The 23422-nt window shown below is 32.8% G+C and overlaps 2 protein-coding genes across 8 annotated transcripts in view; one reads left to right on the top strand and one right to left on the bottom strand.

Moving 5' to 3' along the window:
• spg (dedicator of cytokinesis spg) overlaps positions 1-23422 on the top strand; it is a 161128-nt gene that overhangs the window by 47760 nt on the left and 89946 nt on the right. The gene's annotated exons all lie outside the window — the stretch shown is intronic.
• The window catches only part of Inx3 (innexin 3), a 62507-nt gene that overhangs the window by 33815 nt on the left and 5270 nt on the right, over positions 1-23422 (bottom strand). Inside the window, exons 1-2 of one of the 2 annotated variants that reach the window (XM_014423015.3) lie at positions 22252-22383; positions 7117-7291 (exon numbers count right to left, since the gene is read on the bottom strand). In XM_014423015.3, the coding sequence (XP_014278501.1) occupies positions 7117-7279 (163 nt within the window). In that variant the 5' untranslated portion in view covers positions 7280-7291; positions 22252-22383. Of the gene's footprint in view, positions 1-7116; positions 7292-22251; positions 22384-23422 lie in introns of those variants that run through there. The other variant, XM_014423014.2, reaches the window with a different exon arrangement.

Here is a 23422-nt window from a genome sequence, read left to right as displayed (position 1 = left end):
TTCAAACTGAAAGTAGATTACCCTCAAAAGATATTTAAACTTAGTTTGGTAATACTAATATATGAATGATGGAACAAAGCAAGAAATAAAAACTCGTCTTGCTTCTCTTTCTCACAAGTTAGATCAACAAGAAACTCAGTTGCCAACCTTTCACCAAACTTCCACTTTCCACTCACTTTAGGCATGTTATAATAAATTACTCTAATATAAACATGAAATTCTCCAAGGAAAGGTTACAAAACAAGTTGCCCAGAAGCTCCTCTGCTTTTGAAATTTAACGTGGACTCTAAATTGGGCTGCTCACAATATTATACTCATAACATTTAGCATGTTAAAACCTTTTACATTTAATACGACACCATGATTACCCCAAATGTATCTGAAATACTGCAGTGGAATAAGGCAAAAGTACCTTGAGGAACTACACTGCGATAGCCTGGACAAAGAATTATTATTACTAAGTGGTCTGAGTCAGTGAGATATTAAGGAGAGCTCCATGACAACGGTGTGAGGTACAGCAGCGTCAGTGAACAAATAGATCCGTCCATCTTGTTTTATCGTATTCCAACTGATGTTGTCTTATTTCTTTCAATATACAACAAATAATATAAAATGTACAAAGAAAAGTTATTCTGCTATCTATGAATATTCCAGATCATGGATGGAGCCATAACAGGACATAGTATGTAGGCATCCCTATTGTATAAAGTGTAAATGACGGCCAAAACTTAAGAAATCAATTTTGGGCTACGATCCTATTTCGAAAAAGAAAGGGAAAAAAATTAATTTTGTGATATTTTAGTAAAAGTGAGAAAATTAAATTAAATCCAAATTGGAACATAAAATATTAAATACAAGTTTAAAAAAAGCAAGTGGGATTTCTCTTTTTTATAACTATTGAAGTGATTAAATGCGGTCTATTTAGAGTAAAGTTATGTTTTTTTTAGTAAAATCATTAATTGGGCATAGTTTCGCCACCTCTGCCCCCCCCCCTCTCAGTGATCTTTTGTTTGTATCGAATTCGCAATCATGTTTCTCAGCAATTATTTAATAAACCTATCGATTCTGTGTTTTCATTACATTTTCTGACTTTTCTCGGCCTGGTAAATATAGTCAGCTGACATTAATATAAGAGTTAATTAAAATTATAATTAAAATTATAGATGGCCCGGACCAAGACTATAATCAGTGGAGGTGGTGCATGTGCACGAGAGACTGCAGCTACAAAAGCGATAGGGAGGCCGGAGACGGGGTCAGTGGCCTCCCCCAGACCAGTTCTTGGGTTCCCTCTTCGCCTTCTTATTGCTCCTCTGCCTCGCGCCCCGGCTTCTATCAGATATCGATTATATCTGACCTTATCAAGGCCAACGGAGCTTACATCGATATTGGGCTCCTTGATATCGAAACGAATAGTATGTAGGAGTTAGCTAACTATTGAGAGCAGATACGACAAGACATTAGGTATCACCAAAACGTTCTGAAGACGAACATCACTAAACCACTACTATAATCGATATTACACTAGTTAACACATCGATATGATGGTAGCGAGCGATTATAATAGAGACGACACTCTGTACCGCGGCCTTGACAAGACAGACCATATATCATGGACAGCCGACATCGCCCCTCGGAGGGTAGTGTACAAAGGCCGGAAGTGGGAAGAAATGGTCCATTAGCAATGCTGATGGAGCACTTTGCGGCGCCTTATACGATACTATACAGGTGGCAGTGCCTAGAATCGATATCTGCCAAAAGCTAGCTCTTTTTCATATCTAGCTAGATATATAGTCCTAGTTAAATCCTAAGGGTCCCTAAAGTTATTTGAAATATTCTAATATTAAAAAGGTAGTACGGGCATCAGATAACTCTCACTGCCCTACTTTAAGTTGATATCAATTTCTGCTCAAGAACAGCGATTACAACACACGATGCTAATATTCTCTCTAACTATTTCTCCATTTGCAGGTAAATAAATGTGCAAATATTTTCACTATCTTGAGCTCACATCGTTCAAAACGTAACAATTGAAAGATTAGGTTATATTGGCTCTACCGTCGGGGAAAGTCTGACTGTAGTTTAGCAACCATGGAAACACATTTAGTCATAACTTTTTTTACTAAATAAATTATACAGTATTTTTACTATAATGCCTGACCTTTCTATAATGTATTATGCACCTATACTATTACTGATTTATAAATGAAAATATATATATCTATTAGTTACCTATCAAATTCTTTCTTAGTTTCTATTTATCCTATTCCATTTTCTGTCACCCTGGCAACGTGGTACGAATAACTATTAGAAATAAAAAAAAATTACGGATACTTTAGAATAATCCAATTTGAAAATTCGGTGTTTAAGTTCTCCTGGACTATTTCAATGAGGTTAAGACTTAGGTGATATCATAGACGATATGATTGTACCCCATGTAACGGTTTTCGACAATCGTTTGAGCCATTTTCGAGAAAATTTAAAAATTAAAGAATTATTATGTGAAGCGGCATTTCTAGTCTATTTTAGAGCCAAAGTTGTAGCATGCGTGGCATATTTCTGGTTTGAATAATTTCAGTTTTGTACGGCTTTTCGTTTTCAGCTAGACTGACGTTTTGAGAAACTTGTTTGAGATTGGTTTTTTAATAATTCATTAAGGTGGTACCTTTTTGTGCCCAAGGCTCTAACGATGATCTCATTGTACATTAATAATAATTACCGAAATAAACACAAGAGCGTTTAGATAATCGAGCTTTCGAAAAAGTCGAATCTCGATATTTATATGTGAAGACGATTGTCAGGGTTGCGGTCAAAACAGAATAAATAGTTGTTAACTATTTAATGTCCGACGTTTCGCCCCACTTTGCAAGGCTTCATTAGGGCTAAAAAGATACAAACACTAAGAACATTACAACAATAAGGATACAAAAAGGTAAACTAAGAACATTACAACAATAAGGATACAAAAAGGTAAATTAAGGTAGGATTAATATTATGTAAAAAAGAAATGATAAGAAAATTTATAAACTAAAAGGATATTAATAATTTAGCTCTTTGGAAATCGATTATTGGAGCTAGCCTATCGACCTCCTAAAAGCCATCCTTCGCCACACTTTCTCCCTTCCAGTCGGCGGCTCCCGCTTTCACTCATGGCGGATTTCATTCTTCTGGAACACCATGGCGACAATTGGTTTTTGCTGAACGATTGTAGATTGCCAATGACACCGTCAGTCTAATTATAGGACACTTTCTTTATTAAAAAGGGTATCCCCTAAATTTCATGTAAGTATTAAAGTTGAAATGAGCCTGATTTTAGACAAAGTGGTCAACTTATTTCTAAAAATCGACAGAAAACTTGACTGAATAAAATAGACTAGGAAATGTTGTTATCAAATGTATACATAAACTACAGAGCAGCAAAGTACGGGTTTTCCGGCCCAAAAACTCTACTGCGCATGTTCTGTATAGTTCTTGACAGTAAAAAGTTTTAAAACAGAACTAATAATAATAATCTGGTATAATAAGCTAGTGAATGCAAATTTTAATATTTATAGGATGGAAAGTAAGCAATTTCAAATAATTACCATTATTATCGAAATAATTGTTTTTATCCTCCATAGAGGTAATGGAGTATACATAGAGTACGTGTGGCGCCACCAAGCGTCATAAATGGAGAGATATTGGCTCAGTTTAAGCAATTTAATTTGTGACTGAAGAGCCAGGGTTCAGTACTTTACGAGGAAGTATTGTTTCTTGAAAAACGGTTGTGCAAGGACACATTAAAATGAATGGTGTATAGTGGCTGAGTGTGCCCTAGGAGAGGTCCCGAACTTTTAAGGTTGCAAAGCTTCGTCAAAACTGAGATGTCAATTTTACTATTTCGGTACCGTTATTGACCGCCACCCGGACTATCTTCCTACAATAAATATATTTTCAGATAAAGCCGAGATTACTCCGATTTTAAAATAAGTAAATTAACTGGCCTTAAGATAAAACGGTGAGTCATATCGTTCCCGCTGATAAGTCTGTTCCAACGGCTACTTCTCACTCTACAGGGCGTGCGCATAAGGCTTTATTCATTCCAAAACCTGTACTGCGCCTGCTCTGTGTTGGTTGGAACATAGCTTACATGTTACAAACAGGTGAATGGGCTTTCAACGAGATACAATTTAGTCACTCAGACAATCCATAGGGTAGAGGAAGAGCACATTTAGAAGCTTCTTAAAAAAATTTAAATTTGAATATTAATGAAGATTCATCACTAATTTAATTTTATTATTAGACGAAGAAAAACATTTATGTTTAATCAATATGATGAGGAATAAACTATTTTATATAATATTACAGGGGTACCCGATTTCTCCATTTATAAAACTGTTGAACAATTGGTCGATAAGCACAGGTTAAAACAACGTATTGTTGATTAAGCGATGAATTTTAATAGACATTATAAATTGAATAACTATTGGTGAATTTGTGATAATAATTGGTTATTGATCAAGATAAAATTGGAAAAAGTCAGAATAGAATAACCTTCAACAGTTAGATACCAATGTTAGCTGTGATATTATAAATAAGCTAAGAAAATAAAAAATGTTGGACTAGATGAATAAAATTGATAAACAACCCCGTCTCAAAAAACATATTTAATTATAATTGCTTAAAGGTCAAAAACTTAAATTAAAATGTAATTATAATTTTTAATAAGGTATATGATGATATTAAACTAATATCATATGATGAGGATTTGTTCCCCCCAAGGACACTGCCGGATCAACCTCCGACTTCTTTCATTATCAGCCTCTCTTGTTGTCGGGTTCCTCCTTTGTTCCTTCTCTTCTTATTGCTAGTGATTGGCCTTCTCCTTCGAGAGGGTAGCCCCAACATTGAAGGTCGATATAGTTATTGATGAAACATAATCACGGAAGGGCGGTATTAGTAGTATAAGCCATTGAATGTATCGAAATATGTGGTGTTGATAGTTTCTATAATCTACTTGAACAAACAAACTCTGGTGGACGATCTATATAGATTCTCAGATTGTATACACCCTCCCTTTTCTCTCTCTGATATGACTTTATCAAAACTCTTATTGACTTTATTAGTTGAGCAAAAGAATATGTTTACGGACCTGATTTTTATCAGAGAAAAATTGCAGTGGGATCTTGATAGTGAAGCGGTGAAATATCTGCTAGTTCATCGCCTAACCTAGAATCTATACACTACTGGAGATTCTATACACTACTGTTAATAGAAAATATGGACTAAAACCAAATACAACTGTTATTGTATAACCCAACAATACTTGGGCTATACCAGGAAGATCCTGTACGAAAAGATAACAATTGTAGGCATTCTGAAAAAAGATTCTGAGACCCCCTCCCCAACTCCCCCCTAGTTTGTACGAACAGCCAATGGCATCGTGAACAGCAAGTGGAATAGATTAATGATTACATCAAAAGAACGATTTACAAAATTCCACTCCAATCTACCAACATCTTAAGGTGCAGAGGCATCTAACCTCATCCCGAAGACTGGAGTCCAGGCCAATCCAAGATATCTTCTTATTAACTCTTTATTGAATTATTTTTATTATAATTTTTCTTTCCTTCTACTCTGATTATTTTTAGGCATAAATCACTTTTTTTTATTCTATAAATATTCTTTGTTATTTTTTCAGGATTATCATTTCATTTTTTTTTTCTAATCTTTACAATTTTTAATTATAATAGCTAAAGGTTTATAGCATTGCAAATAGTTAGGGGTACCTCTTTCACGAGATTATACCCATTACTCCTCTCACTATCATCTATTAAAAAATGACACAAACTTAAAAAATAAAATAAGTTTGAGCCTTTAAATTAAATTTAATAGTATTAAGTATGTTTTAATTTTTGGGATTGATTTCATTTGTATTTATTATACTATTGATATTATTACAGTGATTATTGCGTGGAGTTAAGATTATAATTAATAATACATTTATGAGATATTATTACAGTTATAGAGCAATTAGATGTTTTTATGTTGACTTTTTTTTTTTTTATGAGATATCGATGATCAGCTCCTGTTTAATTTTGCAATAGCTGGCGATAAGAGAAGAATATAATCGGAGATAATTCCACCGCGATATCGAGGCTGTAAAGATTTGACAAACAGTAGTATCGTATTTCGGAAAAATGCCTCGAGTTATATTAACAGTTATACGAAGGACATTTTTAATCATACTCTTTCCTTTCGTTTCATACATTAAAAAAAAAAAATACGAATAGCGGGGTAGCTCAGTTAGTAGGACCCGGGTTAGAATCACGTTGTGGCAGATAATTATTTATTCTGCTACTTTAGCCGTGAGTCAACCCTGAGGGTTTGGGAGCCTCCTGGATCCTCCCAGGCTTTATAAATTGGTACCTTATATTAAGGTACTTTCCGAACTTTCTTACAGATTTAATTTAATTGTATATATAGCATAGGAGGAAAAACAATAAATAATTTAAGCTCCATTAAAGGGTTTGTAGTTTTAAGGACGGTCAGCAATCAAGTGGCGACACCAACAGTTCTATTTTATTTTGTTGTTCTATTTTATTACATTTAAGAGCTCCAGATTGAGACGGAGGTATTTTTGCCTTCTGTCTTTTAAGCTACTATCTTGAAGAATGACAATAAGAAATCTCACACATATCGCAACTATTTTGCCGAGATTGGGCCTTAAAAAAAAATTGAACTCGTGTCATCGAATGTACAAAAAGAAATAAAAAAATACACTTTCATCAAATTGAATAGGTATAACCATTATACAGCAAAAATATGAAATATAAATATAACTCCCTGACTTAGAAATATAATGGATAGGATTTATCGCCCAGTGAATGTTGACAGAGAGAAAGGCCCGCAATGGAATGCCAAGGTGAAGCAGAAGATAAGGCTTCCAAGTGATGGAGGCACATTCAAAATGGATATCCTTCTGCCTTCTAGCTCCTTGGAATGAACTAGAATTATTAACAAGTGTGGCCTGCGGTCTGTGGGCGTGGTGTGCCGACCCTGCCCCACTTACACAACAGAGGGGGCTTTTGTTCTCTACTTCCAAGGAGATAGGAAAGTTCTAGGAAAGCTAAAATGTACCTATGAGGTTGTTGGCCGTGACGAGGATGCAGCAGAGGAAGAGGATGGCCGTGGTGACCCTGTAGTGGCATCGGAAGATGATGTTGTCGATGACCGCCTTCTCGACGAGGTAGCGGATCTTGACGAACCCCGCGACGGCGGAGACCAGCGCCAGGACGGACATCTTGGATCAGTCCTGCAACAAGAAGAAATCACAAAATGATCAGTAATATTTTATGCTCTAAGGAAAGCTAAGGAATATATATATGTATATCTTGGATCAGTCCTGCAACAAGAAGAAATCACAAAATGATCAGTAATATTTTATGCTCTAAGGAAAGCTAAGGAATATATATATGTATATCTTGGATCAGTCCTGCAACAAGAAGAAGTCAGAAAATGATCAGTAATATTTTATTATGCTCTAAAGAATATATATATCTATATATATATACATATATCCTAAAAATTCGTAGTTATTTTATCGTCGGGCCAGTGCCAGTGTTGCGTATCTGAAACTTTCTTAGGTAATTGTGTTTTAATCGTGATTGTGAATGGTGGTAGATAATATTTAATTTTGATATAAAGTAATTGAACACTTTGTATGTTTAATTAGTTATAGCATTCAAGGTTTTTTGTCATTTCTAACAGAATATTAAACCACCTGATAACTTCATACATTCATACTACATATATCCTTTCGTTTTATAAATAAAAGGGTTTTAGAGTAGGAGTCGTCCAACTTACAATTGGAATAAAAACATGTCAGTTGTATGTAATTAGAATATATTTTATTTTTGTTTAAGTCTTTATGTTTGGTATTATGGTTGGATTACTACATCATTGAAATGACCACTTCGGCTGCTTACGGTATTCTGAATAAAAGATGTCCATATTCTGAATACAAAAGGTCCATTACTGAATACAGGAGGTCCATATTCTGAATACAGGAGGTCCATATTCTGAATACATGAGGTCTGTATTTTGATTACAAGAGGTCCATATTCTGAATACAAAAGGTCCATATTCTGAATACAGGAGGTCCATATTCTGAATACATGAGGTCTGTATTTTGATTACAAGAGGTCCGTATTCTGAATACAAAAGGTCCATATTCTGAATACAGGATGTCCATATTCTGAATACAGGAGGTCCATATTCTGAATACAGGAGGTCCATATTCTGAATACAGGAGGTCCATATTCTGAATACAAGAGGTCCGTATTCTGAATACAAAAGGTCCATATTCTGAATACAGGAGGTCCATATTCTGAATACAGGAGGTCCATATTCTGAATACAGGAGGTCCATATTCTGAATACAGGAGGTCCATATTCTGAATACAAGAGGTATGTATTTTGATTACAAGAGGTCCATATTCTGAATACAAGAGGTCCATATTCTGAATACAGGAGGTCCATATTCTCTATCACATAATGGCAAATATGATTAGGCGTGTTTCTAAATCTCTAACACCGTGATGACATCACATGACCGCACAGTAAAATATAGGGTGTTAATTTAGATCATCTTGGAGGTCCTGATGATCCCTGTCCTCGAATTTTGGGATGAAAAATCCTTCGAATTTCTCTTTCAATAAATAGACTGTTTCTCTGGCCGTACAATAGAGGGCAATGTTTGGTTCGAACCAGATGATCTGTGAGACCTAATCAGATCCCGCCTTGTTGAGAACATCAACATCAACAAATTCGGGGGTTTTCCCACACTCTCAGCCGCCAATCAAATATGTTTATGGTTTCTCTCACATGGTGCTTGAACCAGCAGTTTCAAAGTTTTCTCTAGTTAACGAATATAGAAGACCTACTTAGGACGATTATGTTGACCATATTGTTGCATAAGCTGTGATAACTCGTAAGCAATGCGCCCTTCATACCATATAAATAAAAAACATTGTATTGTAGTATATATATATATATATATATATATATATATATATAATTTTTTCGAAAGTTGCAGACAACAGGGTAGTGTAAGATACTCCATCTATAAAACGGGAATTACAGACTATGACATATTATTTACAACTTGTGCTACAGCGCTATTATGTACAACTTAACTCCTTGAGTGTCATTCCATAACTGATCTTCCCTTGTCCCTTGGAAGGCTGTCTGTTCGAGCAAGAGATAGTTTAAAAAGAATTGAGAGAAGACTTCCCCAGACATTAGAAGATTAAGCAGCTGCTAATAGAACAATTTATAAGGACGTGCGGGAGACAATAAAATTTTGAAAGACAAAAAATTAATAACTTCAACACGTGGATGCAATAAAAAAACAGAAAATTCCTAGCCCTATATAAGGATTGTAAGTTTTGTTATTAATCTTTGTTAAGGTTGATAGGTTGACATTTAAACGATTTAATTAATACACCTATATTTTTTAATTAAGACATTTTTAAAGCTACAAATGCTTTGTGATAATTGATGATTTGGTTTTCGTAACGTACGAAACGTTAAAATTTAACCATTTTAACTTAGCGACCCATGCCCATCTTGACAAATATCGAACATTCACTAACTCACCTGTCGAAAAATAAAAAAAAATCATAGAAATCAGTTATATTCGATTAAAGCCTCTCCGTCCTCTAAATAAAGACTAGTTCTAAACGACCAATTGATTCTTTGATTGGAAGATTGAGGTGGCAGTTACAATCTTTATTAAATGACTTCTCATCTTCATTTATGTAATACCTGAAAAATAATATTGGTAGCAGTGAAATATTTGTTAAAATATTTTCCTCGCAATCGTTGATGAACCTAGCGAATATAGTTATGAACGGTTGACTGAATTAACATTCATATGATAAACAAAAATTAAATAAAGAAAATTGAGCAAGGTAGCTCAGTGCGTAAGGCTATGCGCTCCTGTTCTTATTTTGGATGCTATTACGATTCCAGTTCTGGCAGATAATTATTTATTTATTTTACCAAGTACTGAATCCAAGACTCTTAATGGATTGTAGTAGTACATGTTTTAAAAATTAATTTAAAGAAGAAATTTAAATAACCGTTTGCTTATACTTTTTATTAAAGTGGATGACCTTTTGCTATCTCAACTATCCTAGGAGTTAGTAGGTCGGATATATGAAGGGACTTCCCAGTTCATCACTGCCTTCGCGTATTTCTTTCTTTTTAAAAGGAAGATGATCCTGGTGTGGTAAAGAAAAACTCAAATAATAAATAAACTATTTGGTGTGAGCCGACGTTTCGCCCCACGCATGGCTTCATCAGAGCTATAAAAGATACAAGTAACTAAAATAATGTAACTAAGTAAGAGAATAGAATGATAAGTAGTTTGCATCTTTTCTAACCCTGATGTAGCCCCCAATGTTTCGTTCCAGTAAAGTGGGACAAAACGTGGGCTCAGAATAAATATTTTAATTACTAATTAGTATTTAGTTATCTTGACAGCACCCGGACCACCTTTCATATTGCGCAGGTTCAATCATCGATCTTCCAATATTTTTTTCTGATGTGTTAATAGGTAAATAACCTTCTGATGTCTAATTACATTCTCTGCTTGTTTTTCTTCTTTTTTCTCTGAAATCATCTTATAAAAGTCATTTGAATGAGTTGGTACAAACTTCAGATAACAATCGCTTGCTGCCTTGAGTAGACATTTTGAAATTTTATGTTGTTATTGGACAGAGCTCCAATCGTTTTTCGAGTTATTAGTCAAAATTATTAAATCTTAACGTAAGTAACATTGATAAAAAATAAATAAAGGTAACATTTTAATTGAATAATATAATTAAAGGGCTATGTCATAACTGAGCTAGGTAGCTCACCTAGTGCGATGTGCTCCTTTTTTTCTTTCGGATCTGAGTTCGAATCCAGCTCTAGCAGGAAATTAGTTACTTATCATACTTATCAAGTACTCAACTCATGGATTGTAGTAGTACATTGTCATCTTATTTGTATATATTCACGGTCAACTATTAACTCAATATCGTAATTTAAAATTTTTACGGTTGTAATTTAGGCTTTCCCCTTTTTACGGACAGAAAATCACCGATATAATAAAGTTATGAAACTGGATTCTGATTGAAAACACTTCATTGATAATATATCTTTTCATTGGAAATTCCAGAATTAAGTGCGCTCGAGAAGAACTGGAAGAAGTTACAAAGTCTAATCCATTATCAAAAGAAACCTCATTCACAAGACCTACCATGTTGTAATTTTGAAATTCTCCAAATACTACGAAAAGAGGGGGGGGGAGACGAGACGTCAATGGAAGTACACGAACGAACTTAGTATTCAAGCGAGGACTCCTAGTTCGTTCTATAACGGTTCTATTCTCTTAGAGGACATGACCTCAACGCTATGTCTTCAGTAGTTCTTCAATAATATAAAATCCACTAAAAAGGTTTTGCATCAGTTCTTTTCTTCATAGGAGCAGTAGTTCACAGCTAAGGCACGCTTTGCATCTTAGCGACACGGCATTAATTTAATTAAATCTCTACCATTACAGTCCATGAGGGTCAAGTGTAGTACTGAGCAAGGAAGTATTGTCACTAGACCAACGGTTGTACAAGGAGGTCACTTGGTCTGAGTTAGGCTTACAACAGCACAACATTAGGGTGTAAGGAACATTAAGGAGTTACAAGATTGCACTTCATGTTATCCAACGCCTTGAGAATTCATACCTTGTAGAGATCAGCAAATAATGCTGGTGATACCAAACTTCAAACTTTAAAGTTTCAAAGACATTACCGTAGAAAATATTTTTGAGACTATACCAAAGCTTGTAAGGTTGTCAAAAAATAACTACATTATACGGTACTATCAAAAGAATAGGGTTAAATATATAATATATATATTACTTACTAGGATCTGTCTAGGCCCCCCTCCGTTTTAAATGTTATAACCGTTTCCATTAAACAAAAAATACTCTACTGATAAGAATGTAGTTTGTTTTAAAGTTTATTAAAATTCATCTTTAATTAATTTTAATTTAGCATCAAAAATCTACAATAATTATCTAAATAGTTATTGGTGGTATAGAATAGTTACAATAAATAACATTCATTATTAAATAAAATGCCTACAGCCTTTAAATAAAATTATTTAAAAAAAAAAAGTGAAGATTTATTATTTTGGGAATCAATAATCAGCTAACCCTAGTCAGCGATAACTCCATCTCGTTTTGATAATGCCTGCTATCTCTCTATCTCTATTGCCGTTCCTTAAGTAATACCAAAATATTATTTTAAAATCGAAAATTGTTAACAAAATGATAATTATTACAAAAAATTTGGCCTATAGAATGGTTTCAAAAACGATGGTGAAGCTGTTAAGGAAGGAAAACTTAACAGTAGTTACACGCCTACGGTCTACCTTAAACACTTTAAAAGGGTTTTTCTTTTTTATTTATAAAAATTCAGTATTTTTTAAAATATCTATTAAACGATTTTTATAACGTAGTAAGGAATAAATTGAAAAAAACAAAATAGTTTTAGTGAAGCCATATTGCCATTTAGCTCGAAAACGAGTGGGCCTATGAAAGGTTGTATAATAGAGCTGACATGATGCTGTGTTAAACATAAAATGTTTTAACAAGCTAAATGTTATCCAATAAGTATAGAATTGTGAGCAACTTAATTTAAAGTCCAAATTATATGTTATATGCAGAGGAGCTCCTAGCGGATTTTCAGGGCAATTTGTTTTGTAATCTTTACAGCAAGAAACTTTTAATTATCATTTTTATCTATTACTTTATTAGAATTTAAAAAACGTCCAAAACTCAAATAACGAACAACTAACTTATCAAAACGACAACAGACAAAATGGTGAGCTCAGCCGGTCTATTGCGTGACGTCATTCTCCATTTAGCAGACCTATTAACAGACTATCAACCATGTTAAATGTTATATCGTTTTAACATGGTAATAGAAGGAAGTATGGATCTATTTAAGACACTGTGATCAATGTATAACGTAATATTTTCTACATCAACGCATATTATTTTGGAAATAACATAAAAATACGTGTATATAATAATTGTTTAATAAGAATTAAAGAAATTTTTCGTGATTTCGAGGCTATGACTTCTAATTACACCACGAACTAAAAATTACTCTTGCCATAACAATCATGGAAACACGAAAACTGATTAACTCAAAACGTTTAGTGGCTAATCGCTCTATTATTTAGTACAATGCAATACATAACATTTCTTTTTATTTAGTATTTAGATTGAAATTACTAGTGATCTTTATTTTATTTCTAATAATTATCTATTATTGTTTTATGAATTTTCTTTATTATTTGAATAAAGTTATTATAAAGTATTATAATAGCAAACTTTATCTGTTAGCCGTTTTTTATTCAGCTAGACGAAGTAAAAATTTTGCATATCAAAACCTAAACACAAAATTTGTTTTGAGATAAAACCGTTCCGTAGCTCCCTCTAAAGATGGTTTAGATTATTCTCATGTTATCGTTGGAGACGAATTCTTCTCGAAGCTCGTTAATTAATAAAGCTAATTATTAGAGGGCAATAAACAGAGGCAATGCTGACGCGGTTTCAAGGCGACCTAGATCGGGAGTTGACACGTCACGCATTCTTCAGGCAAAATACACGCACTATTTTAAATAAACAATAATTTAACTAAAATAAACCTCATAAATATACACTCTCGGTAAAAATTCAATACCTCAATAGTTTGAGAAAATTCTATAAAAATTTGTAATATTTTAATTCACTAAAAAACTAATTATTAATGTAATTTTCATTCTTCTAATAATTAATGACAATTTTATTGTTTTATTTTATACAAATTGTGGAAATGGGTAGCTCAGCGGTAAGGCACTAAGCTACTAACTCCAAGAACTCGGTTTCGAATCAGCTGTGACATATAATATTTTCCGTTTTACTGTAGCCGTGAGTCAGTCCTGTGGGTTCGAGAGCCCCCAGGGGTCCACCCAACATTATTTAAGTGGGTAAAGATCTGACCAAACCACCTCCTTGCACAACCGTTGGTGTAGTAGCAGTACATCCTTACAAAATACTGCTGACCCTCCATGGGTTGTAGGAGTACAGGTTTTCATTTGTTGGAATAATGGTGGATTATAAGTATTAATAAATAAGAGTTCTGAAGTTATGGGATGCTTTGTAAATTTACCACCATTATACCAAATGTATATTAGAGCATTGAAAGATAACCAAATGAAGATTATATTAATCGCAGAACTACAATATTAAAGGCAATGACAGTCGATAGTATCCTGTTATCGACATTAATATAATTGATTTATTGATCCGTATTATAGATTACACTTTGACACAAATAGAATTATTGTCTCTTCTCAGTGCCCCTGAGAAATTATCTACAATAATTCAACTATAGTAAGCTAGGATTTGCAAATGATGTTTGAACGGTTGAAAAGTAAATATTTATGCCCCATATTCCTAATGATGAGTTGTATTCAATCCCTCTGGTTGAAATGTAAACCATCTATAAGTGAAAAAATAAAGAATTTCGTACAATCTCCGATATAAAATATAGGCTCGAGGGGGGGGGGGTAGGGGAGTAGGGGGGGCAGCCCTACGTAGGGTTACGGAATCTGGTTTTAGCACATCCAAAACCATAACGTCACATATGCCGTGGTACCCTGAACGTAAAAACTGTGATACCTTTTAAGAAAACGATGCCATTAACAAAAAACAATAAATTGTTTATTACAGAGACATCTCCAGAGAATTCTTGTTATCAGAAAAAAATCAGTCCCAGTTCAAGATAGTATGTTGAAAAAAATGTTTATTTTGAGATGTGCACGTATTCTTAGCAATAAAGGGTAACATCTATATCACCAAATATTATTTTTTTACTTTATGACATATGTTTTACTATGAATTCTGTGTTTTAGATGTATAAAACAACTATTTTAATGTTGGAACGACGTATACGCTGAAATGGTTGTTCGATATGTCGACAACAAATATCGACATTTTGATTTATCGCTCCTTCTCCTGATATTTTATCGCAAGTTAAATAACGCTATCGGAATCGATACTAGAATCTATCTATCTAACTAACATCGATATTGAAATCTATTTTTTAAAAAAATTTATTTAATGAAATTTACAACCGTAATAAAAATAAATTCGACATGTAAATTTGATGTTAGTTATACAATGGCATGATACAGAAATTACAGGTACCGATATCTCAAAATAACCACTATTTGAGATGTTAAACTGTTGGACTGGTACGAATTTGTATTTTTATTTTATTTAATTTTGAAGTTGAATAATCGTGTTAATTTTTTTCAGACTTAAGAGGTAATAAGCGGCAATTAAAGTTACTTTTGGTTCGCACCATGTAGTTTTTTCTATTCAGTTCTTAAATTCTATCGAATTCTAGATATAAAAAATATATATTATTTAAATTTATTTTTAGTTCCTGAAATTGCAATTTTTACCGGACTTCTTAATTTTTTACAAAGCTCTGGGAAATATCCTCTGTATTAACGGTCGGTATTCATGATATGTTAAATAAATGTCAAAAGTTTTAACATGCTAAATGTTATAAGTATAGGATTGTGAGAAGCTTAATTTAAATGTACATGTTATATGCAGAGGAGCTGCTGGCGGATTTGCTGGGAAACATGTTTTGTAATCTTGTAATTTTTACGAGATAATAAAATCTCTAACAGCTTTGACCCATCATCTACTTTCCACTTTACTTTTTCCTAATTTCCCCCATTAAATCATTATTGTTATCCATTGATTTATTAGTTTTATGAAAGTCCAAAACAATAATAAAACAAACTAGGAGCAAGTAAAACCTAACACGACAAACAAAATGGTGCCAGCTCAGCTAGTATGATGCGTTACGTAATTTTCCATTTAACAGGATCTCAACCATAGGGGTATTCATGATCTTTAGTTTAACATGTTAAAGCGTGTTAAATGGAAAAACTTATGTTAAATGTAGAAATAACATCTTTTACCATGTTAAAACGATATAACATGGTTGAGAGTCGGTTAATAGGTCTGTTAAATGGAGAATGACGTCACGTACCAGACGTCCAGCTGAGCTAGACACCATTTTGTTTGTTGTCGTAGTAACAAGCAATGTAGTATTATACATATTACTTGTTCGTAGTATGTGTTGAATTGTTTTAAATGTTTTTATAACTAATAAAGCAATGGAAGACGATAATAATAGTGTAATGACAGTTGTCAATTAGCTCATCTTGATTCTCTTCCTCAGAATTTAGAAGATCAACAAGACTCTGAGGGGCCATACTTTCACACAACTTCCACTTTTCACTCAATTTAGGTATGTCGTAATAAATTACTTCAATCTAAACTTAGAAGTAAACAATAACATGAAGTTGTGGGAGGCAAGGTTACTAAACAAGTTGCTCAGAAAATCCGCTAGGAGCTCTTATGCATTTAACATGACTTAGGGCTGCTCACAATGCTATAGGGGTATTCATGATATTGTGTTAAATGTAAAATGTTTTACCATGTTAATTGGTATAACTATAGCATTGTATAGCATTGTGAGCAGCCTTATATAAAGTCATGTTAAATGCATAAGAGCTCCTAGCGGATTTTCTGAGCAACTTGTTTAGTAACCTTGCCTCCCACAACTTCATGTTATTGTTTACTTCTAAGTTTTGATTACAGTAATTTATTACAACATGCCTAAAATAAGTGAAAAGTAAAAGTTTGGCTACTGATTGTATTTTTTAAAAAGTCCAAAACACAAGACAAAAGAAAAAACAAAACAAAATACAAACTACGAGTAAGTAACCTAACACGACAACAAATAAAACAAGCTCAGCTGGTGTTTCATGACGTCTTTTTCCATTTAACAGACCTAGTAACAGACTCTCACCCATGTTACATGTTATATCGTTTTAACATGGTAAAAGAAGGAATTATTTGTACATTTAACATGAGTTTTTCCATTTAACACGCTTTAACATGTTAAACTAAAGATCATGAATACCCCTTATACTTATAACATTTAACATGTTAAACTATAGATCATGAATACCCTTAATCTTCCCTTTTCCTAAATATTTGTGTATAGCTGAACTCTCTAAAGAGCATTTATGTGGAATTTTCAAAATAATAATATCTTACTCAATTTTATATTATTGGAAAGAGGAGACGATAATACTTGAAATATGAATTGTAACTTTCACTGGCAGAGAGGCCAGTACTAGAGGCGAAGAACACAGTACATTGCCCGAGGGTTAGTCAACCCAGCCCTCCATCCTCGATCCTCCATTCCAGAAATACCTGAGCAGGTATCCTTTTACCTGTGCTGGGGATTAGAGACCGTCACCTCAGGTATTGCACCTCCTCCGGTGATATATTATCTCTTTGGTTCGGGCAACCTTTTCGACTTCTTGCTACTCAGGGTAATTTGAAGAGGCCCTATAACGGTTTCTACTTAGGTGTCGCATTTTGTAGTCTTGCAAAATTTGTTCAGTATACATCAACTGTATGGTTAGAATTTTTTTTTCTGTGCCCAGGGCCCACCTCAGTTAGACAAAAATTTTACTCGGCAACTTTGAAATTCTGTAATAATATAATAAAAATTTTACTGTTTGGAATTATTAATTTTAAAGGGCCATAAAGATAAATAAATTTCTTAGAGTTTTAAAAATGTTTTTAAATATTTTTAATGCATATGCAGGAGTACATGTATGTACATATTATGATGGAAAAAAAATGAAGCTTGGCCAGGCAGACAATGGAAGAATATTATTATCATAATGAAATGGAAATTGTGTTTTTTCATCTCGTATTGTCGAACAAAAGGTTCTGGTGTAATCTTATTACTACTATGGTCTCTACGGTTTATTTTCACAAGTATATTATAATATCACTATATAATTAATAATATAATAGTATAATATCACTCTCTTCACAAGTACTTTATATTTTATTTGTTATGTGAGTTTTGGATGCACATGTAAATGATTTTATTTACTTGGGGATTTTAAAAACAGAAAGTATGGAATCCAGGGCTCATCAGGAAGAGATGCGATACTGAAAAATATCGTTGTCACCAAGATAATATATAGTTTTGATCGAAAGCAATGACCGCTAACAATCGATATTTCGTATATCTGAATATTATATGTGCAATATCGATATTGTATAGATTTCTATATAGGATATTCTATTTATAGATCCTACAGGTGGGGACACTATAATAGCCAAGGTTGTTGGAGAACGGATTTTCTTCTTGTCATCCTTTTTGCCTGGCTCCCTCCGGTAAGGACGATGGTTCCAGCCAGCTTTAGTTCTCCTCTCCATTCTTATATTTAATATCTCTTAAGGATTTATATTTTCTAACGATTATAGAATCCGAATAGTGACAACGAGATAGAAACACTCCCGAGGTCCATACAACATGGCCAATATCAAATATGCTAAATTATTTTGGAGATAATAAGGCTTTTATTTTGTTAATTATATATTTATGTTGTTAGCTATCCTAGTATATATAGAGGCCATGAATGTAAAAACAAAACAAAACAGATATTCCTTTTTTTTAAAAAAAAATCGTCGATACGATTCCGAACTTTCAGTCGACTATCAAACAGGGAAATTCAGATTTGAAATTGCTTTTTAGATAAATTATATAATACTGGAAAGTTTATAATAATTATAAAGCCTTAGCGAACCCGAAGATTCGATGCCGATAGATCAACCCACCTACGTTTTGGTCTTCCACTGGGAGGCTTACCCGTTGGTTCAATGTTCATTAATATTTTAGAGATCCCCTCAATTCAGCGTTGTGTAGCCTTTTAAATTCTCTGATTAACTTTTCCTTTTTGGGTCAGAATATTTTTCGTAATACTTTATTTTCAAAAACCTTACGGCGCCGTTCTTTCCTTAGTGTAAGAGACCATGTTTTGCATCCTTAAAGAATAGTGTAATAGCTTTGTAAATTCTAATTTTTACGTCTTAAAACAGCGAATTTACTTTTTTTTTTTTTTAATGTAGATTAAAACAAAAAATATTTTAAAATAATATTTTACAGGAATGAATGTGTTTAGGATGTCATTTCACAAATTTAATAGATATTAAAAAAAATAATTATGTAATGAACTAATGAATAGATTTTTCTAATCTGCGTACTAACACCCACGCCATCTTTCTAAATTTTTAAAATGATAATAAAGAATTTTTTAATAATACGCAGTTCTGAAAAGATAGTGTTACGTTACCTACCACGAGACAAAAGCTTTCTATATCAATTGTTTCATAGTTAATAGTTCATTATAACAATTGTTCTTATAATTTATACTAAACGATATATTTTTCTTCCATTATTTAATCTAAATAAATTTGAAGTCGTTAAAATCGAAAAGACTACCTAGTTATTAGATTGGAGAGTGAACCCACCAAAGAAGCTCCTTTCGCCTCGGACTGAGAACAGCCGAGCGATTATCGCACGGTTATCGGCTCTGACGTTTTTTTTTTCACTGGTTTTTCTTTTCATTTTTAAGACCTTGAACAGATCCCTAGTTATTGTTAAACTTTTAAAAGCGAAAAGGATTCGGTTGTCTAAGAGAACTAGACGTAGTGGAGTAACCTGTATAACTGTATTTAAATAAACTGTATTTGTTCAAAATGATACAACTAAAAAGGATACAAACACTATTGTTACAAAAAGGAAAAAAGAGAAAACATAAGTGTAAAATAACAGGGGTATAAAATGAAAAGTAAGATATCATAAGAAAAATCAAAGGTTGTAAATAGTAAATGAAAAGGGTAATAGTAACAGATAGATAAGAGAATTATTATATTATATCTTTTTTTTTTTTTTTTTTTACTTTTTTCCTTTTTGTAACTATAGTGTTTGTATCATTTTTAGGCCTGACGAAGCCCTCCAACGTGGGGCGAAACGTTGGCTCAATAAAATAGTATAATTATTTACTAATTGAGTTTTTTTTTACCGCACCCGGACCATATTCCATTCATCATTAAAATATTGATGTACATTTTTTTTAAATACTGATAAATTTCCTTCCACCATTCTTAAAAGTTCTCTAAAATACGATATTTTTGAACTCAAAGTACTTATATTTTTACCCTTTACAGCTTGTTAAAATGGTCCCCGTAAGAGATATTACTGTTAATAAAAGCTGGTCTAATGCTCCCATTGCTATCCATGTGCTACAGAAGGTAGTTCTCGAAAAGTAATTCGAAAATGAGATAAGAGAACCATGGTTAGCTCCCGAAAATTTAGGAAAATATTACTACTATCTCCAAGGGGTAGATTTGTTATTTATTATAAAGAATAAATAAAGAATAATCATTTATATTATTACATTTGCAAAGTATAAATTTATTGGAAATGAATAATCTATCGCCACCAATTAAACAGAGATTAGATGTTTTTGTTTTTTGCTGAGATACCGTTGATTAGCTGCTGTTTAATTTTGCAGTTTAGGCGATAAGAGGACAATATAATCGGAGAGATAAAGCCACCTAGGTTGTATACCGCGATATCGGGGCTATTTCAACAACCATGTTGTGGGAAGGTTCAACAAACAGTAGTACCTCATCCCGAAAAGTTAGTTGGATTGACCCTGTGTAATATATAATAGGAAAATGTGAGCCAACGTTTTGTTGCACTTTGCAGAGCATCATCAGGGCTAAATAAGATATAAATACTAAAATGAGCCAACGAAGTAAGGGAATAGATAGCACGAAATAAATGAAAACTTAAATCTGGCTAATTCTCTATTGATTCGTATAAACAATTTAAGTCCACATACTTGATTTCGAAGGAGACGAAAGTTCAAAAAAATTTTCGTAAAAACTTTAATGCAGCTTTAACCAGAATATTATTATAATATAAAACTTAGATTTTTAATACCAATCGATAGAGAATTTTTTTCTGAGTCTGTGTACATAATCGACATTTTTTTGACATAAATCCTTTGTACTTATAAGTACAGAAGTATGATATAAAATATTTCATATTTTATAAAATATATTTATGTATTAATACTTAATACTATATTAATAGTGTTTACGGTGTAAACACCTTAGTTTACTCTTATTTAATTTAACATATTAGAACCTCAATTTTGTGAAATGCAGCTATATTGCACCGTCAATCATACAAGCTTTATAACTATTGTCGTTTTTGATGTATAGTCATCAATAAAGTGACCTACAATATTTGTTGCTCCAACAGGTTAAGGGAAGATATAGAAGATAATACAACAGGCCCAAGAGGAGTAAAAACTCAGTTATTTCACCCAAAATTTTGGTTAATTTAATGAAAATGATGTATAATTACAAGTCAAGACGAGTCTGCCAAGTATAGGTTATCTTAGAAGGGGCAGTAGTTTTTATAATATTTGCACATTAATATGAATTTTGTCGGAACAATTCAAGTCAATTTATTGTAGCAATTATCGTGAAAACTACAACTCCTACAGAGATAAACGTCATGAACTACTTTATAGCACATTAAACTAGCTTTAATTTGAGTGCTAATAAAGATCTGTGCGTTTTTATGTCTAATGGTTCCTCAAATAGATTTCCTACAATAAATTCACAACTACTGATTTTTCAGAACGTTTTTATGAAATGTTGCTTTTAAAAAAAAACTGTGTATATCAGGAACGTAAATAGCTCTACAAGGGCTCATATTTTAGTAAATGTAGTCTACTTTATAGGTATACATATATAGTATAGTCTACTTTATAGGTATACATATATAGTATAGTCTACTTTATAGGTATACATATATAGTATAGTCTACTTTATAGGTATACATATATAGTATAGTCTACTTTAAATAATGTTCTTTTAGGTTTTCTAGTGTTATAGGTAATTCTAACGATATGGGCCTCAAATTGAAAAATTATTTCTTTGGAGGTTTGCAAATAGATGTCATCTAATATTCCCTCGACTATACTTGGCAGACTCAACAATTTCGACTAGTAACTATACATGGGGTGAAATAACTGACTTTGTTCTCCTCAGTCTTCTGGACTAAGAGGATCCCAACAATTTTGACCAATACTTCCCAACCTAGCGAAGGTTTTTTTATATTTACCCTTTTAATAAACATTTTTGGAAAACTAATCTTCCTAAACAGCGTTTATAAGCATATTAAAATATTTTTTTTTAGCATACCTTTAGAAGTTCAAAACTATTGCGTGATTCGACAGAGCAACTTGATCTCCTCACTTTCCTTCTGTTCTGGACCGCAAGCTATGAATAACTATTTCCTCTTAGATCCCTAGTATGTCATTGTCCCGATAGATAACAGTTACTGGAAGTCGTATTTCCCTCTCCTAGGATGACGCATTTTACTCATTGTCCGAATCCGAGCGCCTATGTATTCGAGATGAAAAAGATGACTACTCCAATATTAGACTGTTTGAAATTCTCTAGTAATTATTAGTAATTCAGAGTACTATGATTATCCCCTGATCTTCGGGAGATCCTCCTGGGCACATCCAGCCTGAAGAAAGAGGAAGAAAAACTTGACGGTCATCATAAAAAATGATCTATGAATTTTGGAAAATACCAATTAGTGTCTTTAACCTGTGAGGTAAAAATATATGATTTAATCTTTTTAAAAAACTGAATTCAAAAAATATTTTTGGGCTAGAGTACTGGATACATATCCCCACTGTATTCAATAAATGTAGGACAGTCTTCTATGAAGCTTTAAATGCTGTAAAAAATGTGCTTTAATATTAAGCCGAGTATGATGGTTAAACAATATATATGAGAATAACAACATAGTTATGAATAGAAATCCTCCCTGGAATATTGTCCTTTCCTCAGTTGAGGAAAGGAGAAAGGAAAGTCCGTTTCTCTGAGTCAGAACCAAATTACGAAAGTATCCTTCTGGTATTTCCCCTTCCCCCAAGATACCGCGAACTCGAGGTCACATTATTATGCAACATTTAACAAATAATTACAATAGGTTTAAGTACCAAATTCAGAAAATGTATTTGAAAAAATTAAACGGTAGGTTTTATGAAAGGAGGGTGGACATGTGTGGTCATATAAAAACACCAGCTACCGTTACTCTTTTTGAGACTTTGTTTTTTAAAAGTAAGAGTTTTATCGACAACTATCGCGAAAAGCCCTGATAAATTGATTTATTTATTGATAGATATTACAATCTGCCACACAGTTGTGGGCAATAGGTAATAGTGATGAATGATCTCATACATACTAAAATAAAAAAAAATAAATAAATTAAAAAATAAAATAAAAAAAAAAAAACTCTTAAAATATATACAAACTAAAGAATAGACAAGATGAACATAATCAAACTATCTGTATGAAA

The sequence above is a fragment of the Halyomorpha halys genome, unplaced genomic scaffold (genome assembly GCF_000696795.3).
Source record: "Halyomorpha halys isolate HHAL.00 unplaced genomic scaffold, Hhal_1.1 Scaffold399.1, whole genome shotgun sequence".
Classification (NCBI taxonomy): domain Eukaryota; kingdom Metazoa; phylum Arthropoda; class Insecta; order Hemiptera; family Pentatomidae; genus Halyomorpha; species Halyomorpha halys.
Note: the sequence above shows the minus strand (reverse complement) of the source record. Positions and strands in the feature narration are given on the sequence as shown.